This window comes from Trematomus bernacchii, unplaced genomic scaffold (genome assembly GCF_902827165.1).
Source record: "Trematomus bernacchii unplaced genomic scaffold, fTreBer1.1, whole genome shotgun sequence".
Taxonomy (NCBI): domain Eukaryota; kingdom Metazoa; phylum Chordata; class Actinopteri; order Perciformes; family Nototheniidae; genus Trematomus; species Trematomus bernacchii.
In genome coordinates this window covers 338,858-361,417 of record NW_022987631.1, presented here as the reverse complement: position 1 = coordinate 361,417, position 22,560 = coordinate 338,858, and the positions used below count along the sequence as shown (strand labels likewise).

The window sequence follows — 22,560 nt, the reverse complement described above, 5'->3', positions numbered from 1 at the left end:
GATCATTAAAAATGAGGTTAAGTCTTGTCCTTTTATTTGAAAAAATCCCATTGACCCTACAGTTTGAATCTGTCCAATATTCACTTTTGAGGCAAAACGTATAAATTATGTCAGTATATTCTTTCTTTAGAATTTGAAATATCGGGCCGCAGGTGGCACAGTGGTTAGTGCGCATGAAGGCGGTCTCCGCTGCCTAGTAGGTGGGCTCGAATCCCAAGCCCTTACAGGCAATGTCTTCTCCGTCTCCCCACTTCACAGTGGTCAAAAAAAAATCTTAAAAAAAATAATTCAAAATATCTGCAAATTAAAGTCCTTGTCATTTTGGGCACTCAACTGGTACAGAAATCCTGTAAAACAAAATATGCATTTGCAGGCCACACAACAGCAGCATCTTAGGGAGATCACTCCTTTGTCATTGGTGAGAGATGTAGGGGCTCTTTCACCTCAGCTAAAACTGTAAGTGATTTAGACTGTTGTCAACCAACAGAGAGCTGATGTTGGTCTAATATGCAAATATTGTAGATCAAACTGTCCAGCTCCCTTTATTACAACCAGTCTAACATACACAAAAGCATTCTTGATGTTAGAGACCTGTTCAATCTGGGTGGTTCACAAATTCGCCTGATTTGCGTGTGCATGTATAAGTCGTATATATACACTATATTAGATGGTTCGAGTGTGTATACAAAGAATTGCATAGTTATACCAGATGTCCTTATAACTAAGGTCTTGTTAGGGTAGTGTGTGTGTATAAAATGTCCAGTTATACCAGATGTCCTTATAACTAAGGTCTTGTTAGGGTAGTGTGTGTGTATAAAATGCCCAGTTATACCAGATGTCCTTATAACTAAGGTCTTGTTAGGGTAGTGTGTGTGTATAAAATGCCCAGTTATACCAGATGTCCTTATAACTAAGGTCTTGTTAGGTTAGTGTTTGTGTAAACAATGCCTAGTTAAACCAGATTTCCTCATAACTTGGGTTTTGTTGTAAGAATTATAACCATTATACCTTTTGAGCTCATAACAATGGCCTCTGTGTGTGTGAATAGGTGAACTCCAAATAGTGGTGCAGGAATGAGTCCTAAAACCAGGAAGTGAGTCAGCATTTCACCACTTCCTGTTCCCTGGTCTCAGAGCCAATGGGATCTCTCCATAGGCTCTGGAAAATAGCTGAAATAAGGTCTGTGGTTGAGACAAAGAGACGGATCACGTTTTGTTCTAGGACATTAAATCCATCAGCAGTGACCCCACTGGTGATTTCTGAAGAGTTGACGTGTCTGAAAAGCGATGGTTGTTACCAAGTGGCTGAATAGGACTACAGAAGTCGTGGAGGCCGTTGTACGTCATTACACCAAACACGTAAACACTCTAAGTTAGTTAGCCCTGTTCTGCTTGAAAGCAAGTCCCTGCCTCCTGCAAACTGTTCAAACAAACGCTTCAACTCGTTCCATTTAGAATCTGTGTGTTTGAATATGGATCTGAAGTTGGTGTGACGTTGCTGCTGTAGTTCGTTTATAGCATAACGTTAGCATTTTGCTTCTGGCGACTAGATTTATGATTAGAAAATGATAAATGTAGGGTCGATGTGTGGAGATTAACCGGCTGAACAAAACGTACATTTATCAAACAGGTTCGTTTTCCACAGATCTTATTTCGAGCTATTTTCCAAAATCCTATGGAGAAATCCCATTGCTTTTTGTCGAGGGAACCCATGCATAGCTTACTTCCGGGTAAATACGTCATCCCTGCACCACTCTATAGACCATAATAGTCCTTATAATTCAAGTCAATGAAATGAGATTGTGAGTGCATTCATTTTTGCTTCAGTCGGTGTATTTTTGATTTAATGTTTAGGATGTTGGAGAGATATGATAATGTAATTATCATTCAAAAGTATATATAAGTTTGCTTTTTGTTCAGGAGTTAAACGCAATTTGTTTTTTTTCAAGAGGGGAGACAGTCAGGACTGTTCAAATGTTTTTATTTGCACGTCCTAGTATATAATCATGTTGCCACTTTTGTATTTTATATTTTTTAGAAGTAGATATGTACATTTTATACAAATGAACTTAACTATAACTATATCTTTTTTGTAATTTTTTTATTTCACTGTTTAAGTGTTTGCAATGTTTGTATTGTCACAATACCAGAATTGCCAGTTATCAATACATGACTACATTTCAACTTAGCTTTTGATCTTGACCTTATTTCTGAGCAACTCAATCAACTTAATATTCACTTGTCCACTAAAAAGACAACATTTCTCAATATTTCACTTCCTTCCATGATAATTTTAGGCTGCGCGGGTTCTATCATATGTCAAGGTCTCTGTCAGAATTAAATCCTCTGTCACTTTTCAATGACAGCCGACTGGTAAAGAGATTGTCAGAAATACTTGTATTGTCCATCGCAAAATCCTGCATATGGTTATTAAAAACAGGTGTTTGTCATCAAAGCAACAAGAAAAAAGCTGCATATGTTGATGTTCAGGTCTCTGAACACTGAGGTCTGTGAAAATGAGAAAGTGGTCTGCTCTTTGTACCATTGCTCTCCTAAGTTAAATACCTTTTTCTCTTCAACATTTAAAATAAACGGAAGTATTGGGCTACTTTTTCAGTAACAAAATATTGCGCAACACATGTTTGAGGATAATGTCCAGTGAAACCATTATTGTCCTCATGAGTACAGGTTTTCTACAAATCTGTGTGTGTGTGTATATTGTCCAGATATACCATTGTGGTCCTCATAACGTAGGGACTTGCTTTGTGTATAGGTGTGTATGGGTAATGTCCAGCTAATCCACATGGGTTCTCATAAGTCATAATCTTGTCAGGAAACGCCCACTCCCGCCCCCGTCCCCACAGTCCTGTAGAATTTCAGGTCTAAAGATCTCTAGAGTCTTTTACCAAAACTGAATTCTAAATAGCCAGAAATGTAGCTGAATTTTTTATGATCAGTTCAAGCACTCTGCGGTCTCTCTACGGCAAAGGGAAAGGTGGGTCCCCACAAATCAGTGTTTGAACTGGTACGAAGAAAAAGTCCTGACAAACCACCCATACCAGTATAGGTGTGTGTGTGTGTGTGTGTGTGTGTGTGTGTGTGTGTGTGTGTGTGTGTGTGTGTGTGTGTGTGTGTGTGGGTGTGTGTGTAACATGAACTCAGGTTTATTCCATGTTCTCCAAAGAGTGAAAATAGATCAGAATCAGAATTCATTTGTCCTGAAACTGAATTGACATCAAGCTGATGAGCGCCAGTCACTCACTCAGTGTCTTTGAGATACAGATCACTGAGAAACACAACCTTCCACATCAATACATGCTGCACACCTTCCTCATCAATACATGCTGCACACCTTCCTCATCAATACATGCTGCACACCTTCCTCATCAATACACGCTGCACACCTTCCTCATCAATACACGCTGCACACCTTCCTCATCAATACACGCTGCACACCTTCCTCATCAATACACGCTGCACACCTTCCTCATCAATACACGCTGCACACCTTCCTCATCAATACATGCTGCACACCTTCCTCATCAATACATGCTGCACACCTTCCTCATCAATACATGCTGCACACCTTCCTCATCAATACACGCTGCACACCTTCCTCATCAATACACGCTGCACACCTTCCTCATCAATACATGCTGCACACCTCCTCATCAATACATGCTGCACACCTTCCTCATCAATACATGCTGCACACCTTCCTCATCAATACACGCTGACACACCTTCCTCATCAATACACGCTGCACACCTTCCACATCAATACACGCTGCACACCTTCCCTCATCAATACACGCTGCACACCTTCCTCATCAATACACGCTGCACACCTTCCTCATCAATACACGCTGCACACCTTCCTCATCAATACACGCTGCACACCTTCCTCATCAATACACGCTGCACACCTTCCTCATCAATACACGCTGCACACCTTCCTCATCAATACACGCTGCACACCTTCCCATCAATACACGCTGCACACCTTCCTATCAATACACGCTGCACACCTTCCTCATCAATACACGCTGCCACACCTTCCTCATCAATACACGCTGCACACCTTCCTCATCAATACACGCTGCACACCTTCCTCATCAATACACGCTGCACACCTTCCTCATCAATACACGCTGCACACCTTCCTCATCAATACATGCTGCACACCTTCCCTCATCAATTCAATACATGCTGCACACCTTCCTCATCAATACATGCTGCACACCTTCCTCATCAATACATGCTGCACACCTTCCTCATCAATACATGCTGCACACCTTCATCAATACATGCTGCACACCTTCCTCATCAATACATGCTGCACACCTTCCTCATCAATACATGCTGCACACCTTCCTCATCAATACACGCTGCACACCTTCCTCATCAATACACGCTGCACACCTTCATCAATACATGCTGCACACCTTCCTCATCAATACATGCTGCACACCTTCCTCATCAATACATGCTGCACACCTTCCTCATCAATACATGCTGCACACCTTCCTCATCAATACATGCTGCACACCTTCCACATCAATACATGCTGCACACCTTCCTCATCAATACATACTGCACACCTTCCTCATCAATACACGCTGCACACCTTCCTCATCAATACATGCTGCACACCTTCCTCATCAATACATGCTGCACACCTTCCTCATCAATACATGCTGCACACCTTCCTCATCAATACATGCTGCACACCTTCCTCATCAACACATGCTGCACACCTTCATCAATACATGCTGCACACCTTCCTCATCAATACATGCTGCACACCTTCCTCATCAATACATGCTGCACACCTTCCTCATCAATACATGCTGCACACCTTCATCAATACATGCTGCACACCTTCCTCATCAACACATGCTGCACACCTTCATCAATACATGCTGCACACCTTCCTCATCAATACATGCTGCACACCTTCATCAATACATGCTGCACACCTTCCTCATCAATACATGCTGCACACCTTCCTCATCAATACATGCTGCACACCTTCATCAATACATGCTGCACACCTTCCTCATCAATACACGCTGCACACCTTCATCAATACATGCTGCACACCTTCCTCATCAATACATGCTGCACACCTTCATCAATACATGCTGCACACCTTCCTCATCAATACACGCTGCACACCTTCATCAATACATGCTGCACACCTTCCTCATCAATACACGCTGCACACCTTCATCAATACATGCTGCACACCTTCCTCATCAATACATACTGCACACCTTCCTCATCAATACATACTGCACACCTTCCTCATCAATACATACTGCACACCTTCCTCATCAATACACGCTGCACACCTTCCTCATCAATACACGCTGCACACCTTCCTCATCAATACATGCTGCACACCTTCCTCATCAATACATGCTGCACACCTTCCTCATCAATACATGCTGCACACCTTCCTCATCAATACATGCTGCACACCTTCCTCATCAATACATGCTGCACACCTTCATCAATACATGCTGCACACCTTCCTCATCAATACACGCTGCACACCTTCCTCATCAATACACGCTGCACACCTTCATCAATACATGCTGCACACCTTCCTCATCAATACACGCTGCACACCTTCCTCATCAATACACGCTGCACACCTTCCTCATCAATACATGCTGCACACCTTCCTCATCAATACATGCTGCACACCTTCCTCATCAATACATACTGCACACCTTCCTCATCAATACATGCTGTACACCTTCCTCATCAATACACGCTGCACACCTTCCTCATCAATACACGCTGCACACCTCCTCTCATCAATACACGCTGCACACCTTCCTCATCAATACATGCTGCACACCTTCCTCATCAATACATGCTGCACACCTTCCTCATCAATACATGCTGCACACCTTCCTCATCAATACATGCTGCACACCTTCCTCATCAATACATACTGCACACCTTCCTCATCAATACATGCTGCACACCTTCCTCATCAATACACGCTGCACACCTTCCTCATCAATACACGCTGCACACCTTCCTCATCAATACATGCTGCACACCTTCCTCATCAATACATGCTGCACACCTTCCTCATCAATACATGCTGCACACCTTCCTCATCAATACATGCTGCACACCTTCCTCATCAATACATACTGCACACCTTCCTCATCAATACATGCTGCACACCTTCCTCATCAATACATGCTGTACACCTTCCTCATCAATACACGCTGCACACCTTCCTCATCAATACATGCTGCACACCTTCCTCATCAATACACGCTGCACACCTTCCTCATCAATACATGCTGCACACCTTCCTCATCAATACACGCTGCACACCTTCCTCATCAATACACGCTGCACACCTTCCTCATCAATACACGCTGCACACCTTCCTCATCAATACACGCTGCACACCTTCCTCATCAATACATGCTGCACACCTTCCTCATCAATACATGCTGCACACCTTCCTCATCAATACATGCTGCACACCTTCCTCATCAATACATGCTGCACACCTTCCTCATCAATACACGCTGCACACCTTCCTCATCAATACACGCTGCACACCTTCCTCATCAATACATGCTGCACACCTTCCTCATCAATACATGCTGCACACCTTCCTCATCAATACATGCTGCACACCTTCCTCATCAATACATGCTGCACACCTTCCTCATCAATACATGCTGCACACCTTCCACATCAATACATGCTGCACACCTTCCTCATCAATACATGCTGCACACCTTCCTCATCAATACATGCTGCACACCTTCCTCATCAATACATGCTGCACACCTTCCACATCTCCGTGTAGTCTTTCTGCGCCACCTTGTGGCCGTGTGGTGTTGGTGTTCCTCTCTGTGGTCATTTCATTTGTTTAAAAGAGATATATGAGAACACATTATGAGCTCTTTAACTTCCAAACAGCAGCTCTAGCAAGCTCTTTATAATCCATTCAAACAGTTGATTTATTACAAGATGTTTTATCTCAGACATTGTTTAATGCAAATAACAACAGCATGTTTAAAGAGTGTTGCTCTCCTCTTCCTGTGGGGACAGAAAGACATGTGAAGGGTTTAGCGCTCAGAACAAAAGATGAGTTTCTTAAGGCATCCTCATGCCACGGCACACGCCCACTAAGGAGGCAAAACACACTTTGAAAAACATCTGTGTCTAAAAACTCAAAACTATTCAGAGTTTTCAAACCTGACACAGTTCAACATGTAGCCCCCCTGCTCCTCTCCCAGTAACTGGTCATCTGTGGGATGCTGGTGGTGGTCGCAGCGATCACTCTGGAGAGGCTGCAGTCGCTCAGAGGATGCCTGGGGTCCACCATGAACATGGTGCTTTCAGGAGCGTTGGTGGGAGAAAGGCCATGGTGTTTCAGGCACATACCCAGGTAGGCGTCCTCGATGAAGATGGGCTTAATGTGAGGGGCGGCTGCCAGGATCTTGGCAGGCAGGTCCAGGGACATGACGTAGGCCATGCCCAGAGGATACGGCGGGTACTCCGGCTCAGCAATCACATATCTCGGCATGTAGAACTTGTTGAACGGGTTTCTCAAGACCGGGCTGTGCCACCACACCAAACCTGTCATGTAGTTCTGTTTGGCCGTGCTGGGATCCAGTAACAGTTTAACCAAATTCTGGACGTGCAGCAACATATCGGCGTCAATCTTCATGACGTAGGAAAGCTTGTCGCAGCGCGCAACCAACCACTCCAGTGTCACCATCGTCTTGATGGTCAGATTGTGGTAGCCGTCCTTGAAGTTACTCTGGATCAGGTCCTGGTGCTGCAGGTTTTCCTGTTGGAGCTTCTCCTGCTGCTGCTCGGCATCAGCTCCTGAAGGTAGGCCCAGTACGAAGAGAGTCTCCACCCGCTGACCCAGAACCAGTTTCTCACTCCCCCACGTCCTCCGGATGGTGTCCCGAGCTGCCACACCCCCAGGGGCCACCGGGACCACCAGGAGCAGGAAAGGACTGGTGGTTTTACACGTCTGGGTGTCGTCCATGATGAATTTGTAGTTTCCTGGGTAGGCCACGTAATAGGGCCCAGGATCCTTCCATGCTGGAGCTGCCAGTGATGCTGGTGCTGGTGCGTCCCTGCTCTCAAAGCCCCAGTCCGGGTCCAGGTAGACGAGGAGTATTGTCACTGCTCCCACCATGCAGATGAAGACGTATGCAAAGCGTCTGCTGCTGCTCTCCATTCAAACTACAAACAGAAGAGACTCACATGATGACAGACAGCAGCACGTTCCTCTGTTCAGACACACAGAACACATCATGCTTTCACTCATTTTAGTTCAATATTATTAAGTCAGAATTGAAACGGCACTTCCAAATCCTATTCAGCACATCAAAAGATAACCCTTTAACTCAGAGACGTTTAATGGAATGCTGCTCTTTCCATACAGCGTTCAATAATGCAAAGCTTCAAGAGTAAACTTGTAATAGAAAGCATGATTGTGTTAACAGGGAGATCTGTTGGAACAGCTCCACCCTGTTCACCTGCAGGGTCTCAGGCTGTGATATGGAATATAATCCCTCCCAAAAAACAGTCAGCGTGACGGCTCCATGGAGAGGAACGCCTCTGTCTCTTTCTTTGGTTAGGGAGGACACTGATACCAGTTCAATACCAGAGGTGTAAAGTAACTAAGTACATGTACTCAAGTCCTGAACTTAAGTACAATTTAGAGGTACTTTACTTGAGTATTTCCAAAGTATGCTACTGTGTACTTCTACTCCACTACAGTTCAGAGGTACATGGAGTACTTCTACTCCACTACAGTTCAGAGGTACATGGTGTACTTCTACTCCACTACAGTTCAGAGGTACATGGTGTACTTTTCCTCCACTACATGTATTGAATACCTTTAGTTACTTCACAGATGTGGATGAATGATGTGAAATATAATCAAGTGTTAAATCAGACTTTAGTTCCACCTGGAGTAAATCCACAAGCTACCCTGCAGTATACAAAGTCATTCAAACTAGCTGCACCTTTACCAGCTTTGAGAACACTTTCATGATCAATCATTATAAAACATATCATATATATTATTCTGAAATGGACCAATCTGCACAATGACTACTTTTACTGTCTCTACTTTCACTATATTTTGATGAGAATACTTTTATACTTTTACTTGAGGAACATTTTGAATGCAGTACTTTTACTGAAACAGAGTATTCCTACACTCTGGTACTTCTACTTTTACTCAAGTACACGATCTGAGTACTTCTACTTTTACTCAAGTACCAGATCTGAATACTTCTATTTTACTCAAGTACAAGATCTGAGTACTTCTACTTTTACTCAAGTACCAGATCTGAGTACTTCTACTTTTACTCAAGTACAAGATCTGAGTACTTCTACTTTTACTCAAGTACAAGATCTGAGTACTTCTACTTTTACTCAAGTACAAGATCTGAGTACTTCTACTTTTACTCAAGTACAAGATCTGACTACTTCTACTTTGACTAAAGTACAATACATGAGTACTAACACTAAACATGTGTGTATTTATATACCACCATGTGTATTTATATACCACCCTGTGTATTTAAATACCACCATGTGTATTTAGGGAGGGGCAGTGGGTTCTCTGCCAGTCAGGTGAGGTATTACTATTTGACTAGTTATTGTAACGAATGACTTCTTAAAGTAACCCACCCTGCTTATTGGTGTTCTAAGTTGAATATCTTTAGTGACGCTGATGAAATGAACCAATGAGTTCACGGGTGAACTGAGGAAGTGAGAGATGCGATCACGTATCAAGTACGACCTTAAACAGTAAATGTATGTGGTGGGAGAAGTACTCTTATTTACTCTGTACAAATATAATAGTTCAACACCTTTCTTCTACTTATTAGTGTTGTTAAATGTCTTGCCCTACAGTGGTGAAATGAACCAGTGAATTCACGGGTTAGCTGAAGCAGTTAGATGGAGGAAGCAGTGAGATGGAGGAAGCGCTTCCTGCTTCAGGCTGAGGGGCTGAGGGTGCTCCGTGTATGAGGTGTGATTTGTGCCAAAGAACAGATAACTAAGCTAACTGAGCGGAGAACTGACGTGTCAACGTGCGCCAACGCCTCCATCAATTTTGAATGGGTTGACGTAGAATACAGGCGACGTCACGACGATGTCAGACGTCAGACGTCACGGCGACGTACCATAGGTGCGCTCAAAGTACGCGCTCACGTAGCGGCGGCGTAGCTTAGAAAGCACTATCTTAGATATGCGTGTTGATAACGTACGTGTGGATATGCGCGTGAATAACGTACGTGTGGATAAGCGCGTGAATAACGTACGTCTCGCCTCCGTTAGCATTGTATAGCATTATCCTATATTATATTTTTCGAATGATTCCGCTCCTAGTTTGGAGAGTGTTACAGGTACACTTTCTCATCGGCACAGTATTGGTATCAGAAGAGAGGGGAATAATAATTAATAATCATTAGTATGAGAATATTTGCTGGTGTTGTACTCGAGACCGGTCTCCAGACCACTTTTTAACGCTATTGGTCTCGGAATCGACTGCATTTGGTTTCGTATTGTCTCTGTATCAGACCTATAGGACTCGAGATTTTATGTCAAGACCGGTTAAGACCACGGCTGTGGCTGGGGATGTGATGAGGATCGGGAACCGAAATCCGGTACCGATTTGGAACAAATAACAATTATCCGGTACGGGGATTAATAAGAGTTGTGTCTAGCAGCTGTCTCTCTCTCTCTCTCTCTCTCTCTCTGCTCGGGAACAGCTGATTGCTGCACGGCGATCAGCTGACCCTCCCTCCCTCAAGGTGTGTGTGGGTGTGTCTGTGTCTGTGTGTCTCATTCACTGTCCATCAGGTTGTAGCATGTTTCGATTGCCAGTTTGTGGCTTGTATGTCTTGTGAACGCAGCGCTGGCATGATGTGGCCTGCTGACATGGCCTCTAATAAACACACAGGACTAAAATAATACGTGTTTAATTCAGCCCAGATGCGGTGACTGCAGGCCAAATCAATTAATGCGGCATATATTGAAGGTGTTCAAAGTTGCACCGGTATGAAGCGCAGTGAGAACCACGCACCTGTCAGACCAGACCTTTATACAGTCTATAGCCTCATCCCAATACCCCTCCTCGACTCCTCTCTTCCCCTCCTCCGGGACTTGACCTGGAAATCGATCAAGACACGCCATGTTGAAGGACGTCCCAATAGCTGAAATGCACACGGAGGAGTCGAGGAGGGGTGAGGGAGGAGGGGTGCGGGAGGAGACGAAAGGGAGGATACACGAGAGCAGACTACGCGGAAGTGTTTTCACTACTCGCGTATCAAAGCCCCGCCCCCACCTTCACAGCTGGCCCCGCCCCCACCTTCACAGCTGGTCGATTTCAAGAGAGGAAAACGGAGAACTGGAAGATGAGTGGGAAAGCGTCACATAAATGTATAAGTGCTCACAGCTCCGTGGGAATTATTATGTGCAATTCATTTCTTAAGGTTATACTAACAATTGAAGTCATATTTAATGATCTTGAACGTCACTAAAACATAGCTATTAAGAAAGCTATTTCATAAATGGCTAGATCTTGATAAATAACAATTATTTGTTTTGTTTTGTGTTAAGATGTTCAGGAGTTAAATTATTTAAAATGCACAGTCCTGAATGTGTGTTTGTGGTGAATGTGGGGATCTACAGGACACACATGTTCAGAGTAAAGGCTTTCACATTATTCTCATTATAATTTTATTGAAATGTACATTTTACACCAAAACGGAACACAAAAGCAGGACCAACCATCATACATTGAATTCCTTGACTAACAAGAGAAAGATTCATTCATTTAAATAACTATTTAACAACAAATGGGCCGGTTCTAAAGGTTCTAAAGGTTCTAAAGGTTCTAAGGGTTATTCAGTTAAGCCCGATGAGAGGGGACACAGCTGTGCACATGTCATCATTAACAGACGTCGTTTAAAAGTGACGTTTGAGTGAACGAGGACATCCCAATTAATACCTGAGGACTCCTCTGTCCTCGCGTCACCTCCTCGTGTCTCTCGCTCGCATCTTACGGAGGCGGAGCTAAGACGCAAGGAAGGGATGCGAGTGAGGGAAAGGAGGAGTCGAGGAGGGGTATTGAGATGAGGCTTATGTGTCAGACTAGCGAATGGGCACATTTACATTCCAGGAGAATAATGAAGATGTGATTGGTTGTTCCACTCTCCGTTTCTCACGAGACCAGCGAGCTGCTGTTTACATTAGTGTGGACTGGACCGACTGAAACTGACGGCAAGGTTCATTATTGTGGAAGGATGGACCCCCATCCTGCAGCAAAAGGCAGTGAAATGTGCTAAAATCACTGATTTATTCAGAACCCCCTATGGTATAGAGAATGACGAAGCAGAAAGTAAGTGAGCGAACATTATGAGCCACATTTCTTTCTATATTGTAGCCTGATGTGCACATCGACTGTCAACAAAACAGTTTCTCAGTCCAATGCTAAGTTAGTGGCAGGCCCTGTGTGACTGGAGACTATAAGGCTACACAAAACCCAAACATGTCCTTAATGTTACTCAAGGCAAATATATGTAATATAACCGTTAGACTGCAGCTAACTGTGGGGCGACAAACCCCTCATACTGTGAGTGAATCACTTGAGATGGTTATGTTGTCTAAAGGGGAGACACTCATTATGGTATTAGGCCATGCAAATACAGGGTCAACTAAGTGATAAAATAAGTGTTGCATAATATATGTTCTTGAATAATGTTATTTCATAAATAGTTGTTAATGTAATGATTACATGTTCTCCTTATTCAGTTCCACTATCAGATGATGCTGATGGTGATGGCCCTGAGGGAGAGATGCAGAGCTCAGTGGACAGAACTGGCAGGTACAGAGGAAACTGTTTCAATAGGCTATGTCTATGAAAACACTGAACAAAGGAAATGTAATGACAACAGTATAAGCAAGCTATGTTCATGTTCTCTCAATAAGTTACTATAGTTATTGATCACAGTTTAATCCATTTGAGGTCCACCCCCAAATAAAACATGTTCACATGGAAAGGTTCCCAAATACATATGCACACGTTTTTTTAACAATATCCTATGTCCATATGTTTCTATTTAAAGGGCCCATGTCATGGCCATTTCCACTGATCATAATTACATTGTTGAGGTATACTAAAATAGATTTATACTGTGCAATTTTCCAAACTCACATTGGTTTCGCATACAGCATCTCTGTCAAGCATGTGTATTCAGCAGTATTCACTTTCTCCACTAAACGACTCGTTGGAGCTCTTGCCCCCCCCTCCCTGTGAGCCTAGTGTGCTCCGATTGGTCAGCTCGGCCACTCGTTCTGATTAGTCAACCACCAGAGAGGCTGCGCCCATGTCAGTGCTTTTCCCGGCTGCTCTCAGCGTAACATCAGTCTTATCATGGCGTCGGTACAGCGGTATATTTTATATACATATATATTTTTAACTGTTGTTATAGAAGAGTGTGACGGCCTCAGGGCCTTTGTCTTACGGTGGGGTGGAGCTGAAGAGGGTAATCAGCACGATCACGGACACCTCCGGACACAGTCTCTCTCCAAAGCGGCTGCAGGAAGACTAACTCTGCGATCCTCTCAACCACCTGTCTCTGCATTTACCACAATAAATGTGCCGTGGTTTTGTAAACTCGTGTATGTCTCCTTGTCTTTCCGTTGTGGCCTACGAGCTACTCTCATAACAAAGAGTAAGTTATTTTTACCCGTTATAAACTACTACTGTTTGATGAGAAATCAAATCATGGTTTGCTATATATGAATTCAGGGAAGAAAGGATAGGCCTACTAAGTATTTCCATTAAACTTTATTTTTAGAAATGTACAAAATGAACATAAATATACATATATACACGGTATATCATCCATTCCTCCTCCTCGCATCTTGCCTGCGCACAGCCGGTGCGTTGCCTTTTAGCACGAGCCCTCAGTAGTAGTAGAATCCCTTCCCCGTCATGGATTGTCCGCCAGGATCTGGCTGGACGAAATCAAATGCAAATCACAAAATATTAGAGAAACTTAGTTGTTTTAGATTCGTTAGTAGTAGTTGTGTAATGAACAGCTTGCCTGCTAATATGCTAACCTAGCTTTGTTTACCTTGGTAGCTAACACGATATGAACGTTAGCTTGGAGGAAAGGCAACTATAATGCAGTGTAATAAAACTACTATGAACAAAAGCTAGTGGTTCATATTAGGCTAGCAATAACGTGTTTATAATTGCAATCGTATACGGGTGTTCTGCTACCATACAATGTAACTTGCATGAATACATTGTTTTGCGCTAGCATACAGCTAGCCTCGTTAGCTACATGCAGTATATGTACGGTCACAATGTACGGTAAATCACAGTACAGTATACTGTATGAGTATTCCGTGTGTGTGACTGCAGACATTCTCCTGCCATGACAAACATGTAAGGCCATCTGCTGACATTGTAGTTGATATATTTAAACGCTAGCAACGTAGCATCACAAAAATGTTTTTCCGACCAAAACTAGCTCTAGCTCCGTGTGTTAGATCGCTACGCCAGCTATAATGTAATTACGTTTCGCGACTGACCGGCAAATCACCCGCAGTATACTGTCAATAGGTATTTTGTGTGTGAATGCAGACATTCTCCTGCTATGAGATACATGTATGCAAGGCCATCTGCTGATATTAGAGTTGATATATGGAAACTCTAGCAACTTAGTTAGCACAGTTAGCACTGTGTCAATGGCTTAGCAGTCCAACATAGTTTACACATTTAAACAGTCTTGTTTGATAAATACACAAATAACAATGCAAACTTACAGGTTGTATACCCAGATCTTCCCCTGCTCCAAACGGTCCAAACAAGCTGTGCATATCCGGCCTCAAACTGGGCAATGTTTTGGAAGCTTTCGTCTGTGAAATGCCGGTTCTTCGAACCTCTGGAGGAGGAACACGCCGCTGCTGGTGTGGCCATAGCTCTTCGGGATTGGTCCATTTCGTTCCGGGTACCGCATGACATCAGGCGGTACCCGGAACTAAATGGAAGACTCAAATGGGCAGTGACGTATCTCCAACGAGGCGTTTTGGGGAGGTATTTTCTGTGTTAGAGTTTTACTCGCTACAGGGTGTACTTTGAGGGTTTTGACTCTGCACACCGTTTACATGCATAAAAACCTTCATAACACACAAGGGGACGGGTAATAACCGGAAAAGCATGACATGGGAGCTTTAAGTAGTAGATTCAAACTGTAGGGCTATCACTACGGGCAGCAACGTTGTAAATATTGATGATACATCCAGCAAAACGCCCCCAAACTAAACTATTAGTGGCCTGGCTGGGTGTATGATTCCTGACCTGACCTATGGTCCCAGTCCGGCCCTGCTGACACATCACACACCCGTACGCTACACACATTACTGATTAACTGATATCACAATTGAGTTACTCTCTTTAAATAAATATACTGTAATTGGAAAATAATCATGTGTGGTGTCCTTGTGTTGTCCGTCCTTGAGCCAGGGCTCCCTATTGTTGTATGTAGGTTATTCTTGGTTTTAGAATGAATTCAGTAATGGTGTGTGTGTAACACAAACATAATAAATCATTGGATAGTGTTTTTATATAATAGAAATAAAGTAATGTATTAAGACTCAGTGCGAGTTATTACTTTCTTCCTTTACTTGGCATTCTTCAAAAAGACACAGACATTGCAGCACATCGTTTCACGTCTTTGTACTTTCTCAGCATTAAAGTGCAATGTGTTGGTGAACCTTTGTTTCCTCCTGACAGCTCACTTAAAGGTATACTCAATTCAATTCAATAGCTTTATTAGCATGACCTCAGTTACATATAGTATTGCCAAAGCTCTGTATAGTTGCAACATCTATACAAAATATATATACAATATATATATACTCCCCCTTGTGGCCAAAGGGGGACACAACTCTTGTCTTCAGATGTATGCTTGAGTGCAGCAAAATGTAGCACAGTGACTATTTTGTCAACTAAACATCATAAAACAATAGCCTACATATTTTAGTAAACGGGACATTATAATCTCTGCACATTAACTCTATATTTGCCTCTGCCATGGTGCCAAAATGAAATAAAATAAACAATATATAGGGGTTGCCTCTTCTCTGAACTTCTATGTATACTGCATCAAATAAACCATAAACAAATACATAAAGTCGTGTTCACTGCAGCGATCTATTTCACACACAAAACTATATGAAAACTTGGTGATATACAGTTTTCTCCTGGAGACCAAGGGAAGACAGGCTTCTCCTGTTTTTTCAGCCTTTGTTATCATTTTGATAATTAAAAATATATATTCTTGTCTGTGGTTGTTTTTTGTATTCAGGGCATACAAGAGGTGTAACATTATTTTAATACCAAAACTATATTGAAATAGAGTCTAGCTTGAACAGCAATTAAGTAGCTGTAACATTACTGGGTTATTTGGTGACCAAAGTAAAGTAACTTCAGACGCAGACGTCACGTAGCTTCTCAGACGAGAGGGGTGGCGACGAGAGTGTCACGTTACTTCTCTCACGGCATAGTTCACGGCATGGTAGGCGACGACCAAGCCCCCAGGAAGTGCGCCGGACTCTGATGAAAATATTCGTGCTGGCCAAACGGCGGTACTACACTTCCTTTTGGTTGCCAGGCCCGGAAACACTTTTTCCCATTGACTTACATGGGGAAAGAGTGGTCTGTAAATCGTTGGATAATTTTTTTTAAACTAAATAAACTACCCAGTATGAACACTTGTATAGCCCTTATTAAAAACATTCGTTCCTCAAGTTGTAAAATGTGCTAATAACGTTATTCTGAGAGTTATTTCCCTCTGCATTATGAACGCGCATCTAACCCACGGGACCGCGCCGCCCGGCACGTTCATGTTACGTGTTCAGCACTACATGCGTTTATCTTTACCCATGGATGCACAATAAGAACGGACCCATATCGCCTTACTGCCAGCCCACGGAGCTGTAATAATGGATATATTGCACATGTTTGCTGTAATTCATCATTTATAACATATTATACTACATGGGCTGTATGATTAAATCTTGTACCGTAAATGTTGTATTAAATAAAGTTAATATTACCGACGTAGATTAACGTCCCTGTAGCTTCTTATTGCACTAAGAAGCTTATTGCACTGTGTGTATATATATATATATATATATATATATATATACAGTGCAATAATTCTTTCATGCTAAATGAAGCTCTGTTGCTTGGATATCACTAGATCCTGTTACAGCGTAATATAAAAGTACATAACGATTGATGTGTAAATTAGCATAATTACTAGCTAACCGCTAGCTGCTAACTGCCGCCTCGTTAATATCAAATCTATCATAACAAACATTACCATGCTGTCATGAACGTGCGGTGCTGTTACGTGTACGCAAATTGACGTGCTTGATGTGAACGAGCATTTTGGGGGGCATGGTTAAAGTTGCGCATGCGCTATGAGCGCACATACGGGTACTTCTCAGGCATGCCGGGTAATCTGTGACGTTTCGCTCTCTCAAAAGTTGGGCCATTTTATCATCATGCGCGAATGAGCAACTCTCATAGGAATGAATGAGGCCCCGCCTCCCACGCTGTATCCAGTTCTTATTATACATCCATGGCGACGACCGACACGATTGTCTGCTCAGTGAGTTCGCTCTTTGGCACAAATCACACCTCATATAAGGGTGCTCCGTGCAACCCGTCCGAACAGCTCCAACACCGCTCCTCTCTCTCCACTTTCTCTCACCTGTAAGCGTGTTTCCTCGTCTCTGTGAACCTGCTCCGGTTCTCCGGTGGCTGTCCTGCGGAGCTGACATCCGGGTACTCGAGAGTCACTCCTCTCCGCTTCACCACCTGGTTCTTCACCTGCCCCGCCCACACCTGGGTTGCGGCCCCCCAGCTGGAGGTTTGACCAAGCCCCCACGAAGTGCGCCGGACTCTGTGCCCAATATTCGTTGTGTCCAAACGGCGGTACTGCAACTTCCGTATCAGTCCGTTACGTCAGTGGTTCCCAAACTTTTTGTGCCCAAGGCACACCAAAGGACAAGTACAAAATCTCAAGGCACACCTATTGTGCAAAATAGCCCTTATAACACGTGTTATCACTCATATCATGTAAAATATCTGTAAATGTGCATAATTATTTACTAATGCCAAATAAAATGTGACAAAGACAACTATATTACTCATGAAATATTTATTAACGAAATATTTCAGAAATTAATTTGAAACTTTATCAAATTAGCAGTGACGTGCGGTGAGGTTCATGGCTGGTGAGGCACTGACTCTTTCAGAGTCAGATTTACAAATATTATATTTTGACCTTAATCGAAATATTCTGTTATTTTCAAAAGCTTTTTTAGTCTGATGCTATGATTAATTTTAAACAGACCGTTCAACAAAAGGATACCCAACATCTAAATATTGGATTGTTCTTTCTAAGTAAGATCCCATTTTCATTACAGTTGTGGTCTTACCTTGACTTGAAGATGAAGTCCATGCTATCCTTCTGGACAACAATCTCTATTACTGTTTTGTAAAAGTCCTCCTTATCTTCCTCTAGTTTCAAAAGTCTAGTTTGTTGTTTGCAGTAGTGATGTGTCGGTCGCGAACGAGCCGGCTCTTTTAAGTGAACGACGGGAGCCGGCTCGCGCCCGCGAACGAGCGTTTTTTTTGTTTTTGTTATTTTTTGTTAAGTAATACAAGTGGCATGTAATATCCAAGGATTAGAGACTGTTGGATGCTGCTGTTTTGAGCATTGCAATATATTTATTTTCACTATGTTATTTATTTTGGCAGATGGAACAATGCATATACTCACATTTTTACAAGAATCTGATTTTGTGTAAGTTTTATATATTCATAAAAATTCCTTTGAAGGAGAGTCTTTCACATTTTAATGTTTATTTATTTAAAACATGTATTCGTTGCTATACTGTAGACATGTACATATGCAGTGTTCTATACTTATATTATTCCTTTAGGTGTGGTTTAAAGTAAAATGATATAAACGTATTGGGTAGAGCCAAGTAACGCAGTCAGGTAATTAGGAAAGCGCCTCTGTTTGTAGATGGGGTTAGTGGCCATGTTGGCGGCCTGACGTTTAAAATAAATGATCAAATAATGTATGAGTTTTTATTCTTAGTTTCTCTTTAAACCTTCTGAAAGTGAGGAAGTATGACCAGCTTCGTCCCATAGGATTATACAGGCCAGTCCATTGCCGCTTGTTTAAGGAGTTAACTATTTCCAATATAATAATAAACTCACTTCAATTGTATTATATTGTGTTCACCTATAGCCAAACAACACAACATTCCCAGATGGAGCATGCCCTGGGGCCTCATTTATAACGCCTTGCGTAGGATTGACGTAGGAAGGTTGCTTACGTAGTACAAAGCACAAAAATAGGTACATACATTTTCCGCCATTTTCCGATTCACAAAACATTGCGTACCGGCGAGGGAAGTGCGTACGGCACTCCCTACGCCTGTTTCCCTTTATAAATCACAATCGACTCGTAACACCCATATTTGCCTATAAATAGTCAAAGAAACGCCCATTCATTCATCCATCCATTCATTCTGACTGACTGCATGAAGAATATCGCAGGAAATGAGGACAGAACAGCTAAAAAAGACATCTCACACCGTGTCAGATTTTGGTTATTTTGGGGAGGTGGAGATAAATCATATTGTTTGGTGGATGCAGTTTGAACCAGAGGAGCAGCATGGAGGTCGGATCGTCACCAACATAAATAAATAAGTGGTCCGAAAAAAGTTAATGACAAAAAAAATACACATAGCCTTCCTCAGGCAGTGTGTTTGTCCCGGGGACAGGAGACCCCCCCCTTGATGAGAAACTGTAAGAAATGATGGGGGAATCCCTCCGGAGTGTAGTCATGACGACTGGATCTGAATTATTGTGTTGTATTTGGTGGTTTGTGTTCCAGCTGTCGATCAGCAACTATATCTCCAGAATCCACCAGTTAAAGGAAATACAATGTGTTGTGTTATATTAGCTGTTTACCACATATGGTGTTCTTAGTTTCCATACCTCCTGTGTTTTACGAGCCACTTATCAAGTCTTGGCAAACGGCATAAAACACGATTAAACGTGATAGTATATAAAACCATGCTCGTATCTACAACCTATAGAAATGCAAAACGGCCTCAGTTTAGACGTAATTCTGTCCTCCTGCTTACTGCATCATTTATGAGAAAACATTTCATTACATTAACACAACATATTCGAGGTGGTTTTAAATAACATATCCATATTTATTTATTTCTCCAAGTGATGTGTTTGTGTGCACTGAGGAGTCTCAAACAGGCGTTTGTTTCATCATTTAAAGATTGGCTTTAATCAATGTTTGAAAATGAATTCTTCATATTTGATAAATGAGAGGTAACATTTTATTTATGGTATTATTTCCACATATTTCTCTCCATTCTTCCTTCTGCCAACGGTGTCGCAGTTTCTCGTCTCTCCCGTGTGTGTGCTTAGTGCGTACGCATGGGTTAGAGTTTGCGTGGAGGACCGCACATTTTCCCGTCAAGTTAGTATTTTATAAATCGCAAACATTGCGTAGAAACTGGCGTACGCCATTTTTTGAGCGTATATCCCTTTATAAATGAGGCCCCAGAGCTCAACAAACTGGACTTGGACCCTTTCCAGTCGTACCCTGGCCTGATGGCTCAGAGCCACCAGAGGGCGCTTGTAACACATGGAGGTAAGTCCATCTATAACTCTATATGATCATTTTATACTTCATCATTTGAATGTTGAATGGTCTCCAAGTGTCCTTAAGGTCTAATGCCTCACACTTTATGGATACATGTGTTATTTCTTTATTTTTTATTTGTCGACTACACATTATATCAAATGACATATGTTGCACTGATGGTCAATATCCAGTAGAATGTTGATGCCAATTGGTCTGGCATAGTTGTCACCTGCAGAATGGCACAACCTTTATTGGATGTCTAAATGTTACTCTAACTGTTAAACGTGTGGCTTTAATCCCTTCATGACACAGGCGACCGTCCACGCCCTCGCAGCCGTACTCTCGGTTTCCCTTGAAAGAGCCAAGGAAAAATATAAATGTGGCCCCGAGTATGACTGGAGGTAAGCTGGAAACATGAGGAGAATGCTAATACAATTTCCATTCAAGTGTAAAACCCCTGATGGATTCACATTTGTAATATTACATATATCACTTCTTTATACCATCTTGTCTTATCAGTGAGAAGCAGCTTTGTTCCCATGAGCAACAACATGAGTGAGGAAGCACAACAAAGGCTGAAGGACTCCAGGGACAGACTCAGAAGAGCTGTGTGTTCGGAGGACTTTTCAAAAAGGCTTTGACCTCCTGCAGGTCAATCCTGGCTGTTTGGTTAGATTTATTTTTGAAGATAAATGTTTTATTTAAAAGGTTTGCATGTTGACATTTTTCATAGGCTTTTTTTCACAACTTGTTCACTGCACTGCACTGTTGCATCTGCAGTATGTATTTGACTGCTCAATGACATTCTGTAGGATTTTTCTTTGTAATGAAACCTTTCAAAAATAAAGTGTTAAAAAAAAAGAATGGTTCGCTGTTTATAAAGTAAAACATAGTGAACTAGGGGTGGTACATTTCCAAATATTAAAGCTTTGATTGCGCTACAGTCATAATAAATCAGATCAGACAGATCAGTGCTTCTCAAAGTGTGGTGAGCGCCCCCTAGTGGTCCGTGAGTATATTGGTAAAATTTCACATTTGAAATAAATAAATACATTTAAGTTTTCCGCACTCACGCGGGAATATCTCCGCAATGAAGTTTTTGGATATTTGTGGAGTTAGTTTGCTTTTGGATATTTGTGGAGTTAGGTGGTCCGCGAGTGTTTTTTTATTGGTTAACCTGTTAAGCCCGAGAGACCCCGGTACCGGGGCACTGCCGCAACATCTTGCAGGAAACAGTGTCTGAGGGCATGTTCATTTAATAAACTATGAATGTTTTATATCCATGTAACGGGAAGAAACTCATCTAACTGATCATTTTTATTAATTTTTTCAAAAGAAAACCCACAATGCTAACACTGAGCCTCTGAATTAGCAACGAGCGAAAAATGCTAACACCTTACTGCACCGAAAATCACTCACAAAACCTTATTATTTATCTCTTCTCTACATCCATGACATCGTTTCACATCGTGAGGTGACACAGAATCCATGGGTACCCTCATTATCACTGAATTATACGAAATGGCGACGTTATAAGCAAAAACAGACATCAAAACAGGTGACGCTAGGTAGCTAAAAATGCTAACAAGGTTACCTTGGCTCTGTAGTCTCTCCAAAGTGGTCTTCAATGGCATTAAAACGATAAAAACGCTGCTGAAGTTAATCCATAGGTTAATCTAATGTGTCTGTGTCCCTTTGAAATGATTTCTGATAATCCATAAACCAGGGCTATCTCTCAACACCCATATGAAACAGAACTTTAAACAG

General features: G+C 42.3%; 1 protein-coding gene across 1 annotated transcript; it reads right to left on the bottom strand.

Moving 5' to 3' along the window:
- Positions 1–6,960: 6,960 nt before the first annotated feature.
- On the bottom strand, positions 6,961–18,032 carry LOC117484612 (beta-1,3-galactosyltransferase 5-like). The gene is made up of 2 exons (XM_034133046.1): positions 17,818–18,032; positions 6,961–8,245 (listed from the first exon to the last, which is right to left on the bottom strand). Exon 2 carries the CDS (start codon positions 8,238–8,240, stop codon positions 7,251–7,253), a length of 990 nt encoding a protein of 329 aa, XP_033988937.1. The 5' UTR covers positions 8,241–8,245; positions 17,818–18,032; the 3' UTR covers positions 6,961–7,250.
- Between the last annotated feature and the right edge of the window lie 4,528 nt (positions 18,033–22,560).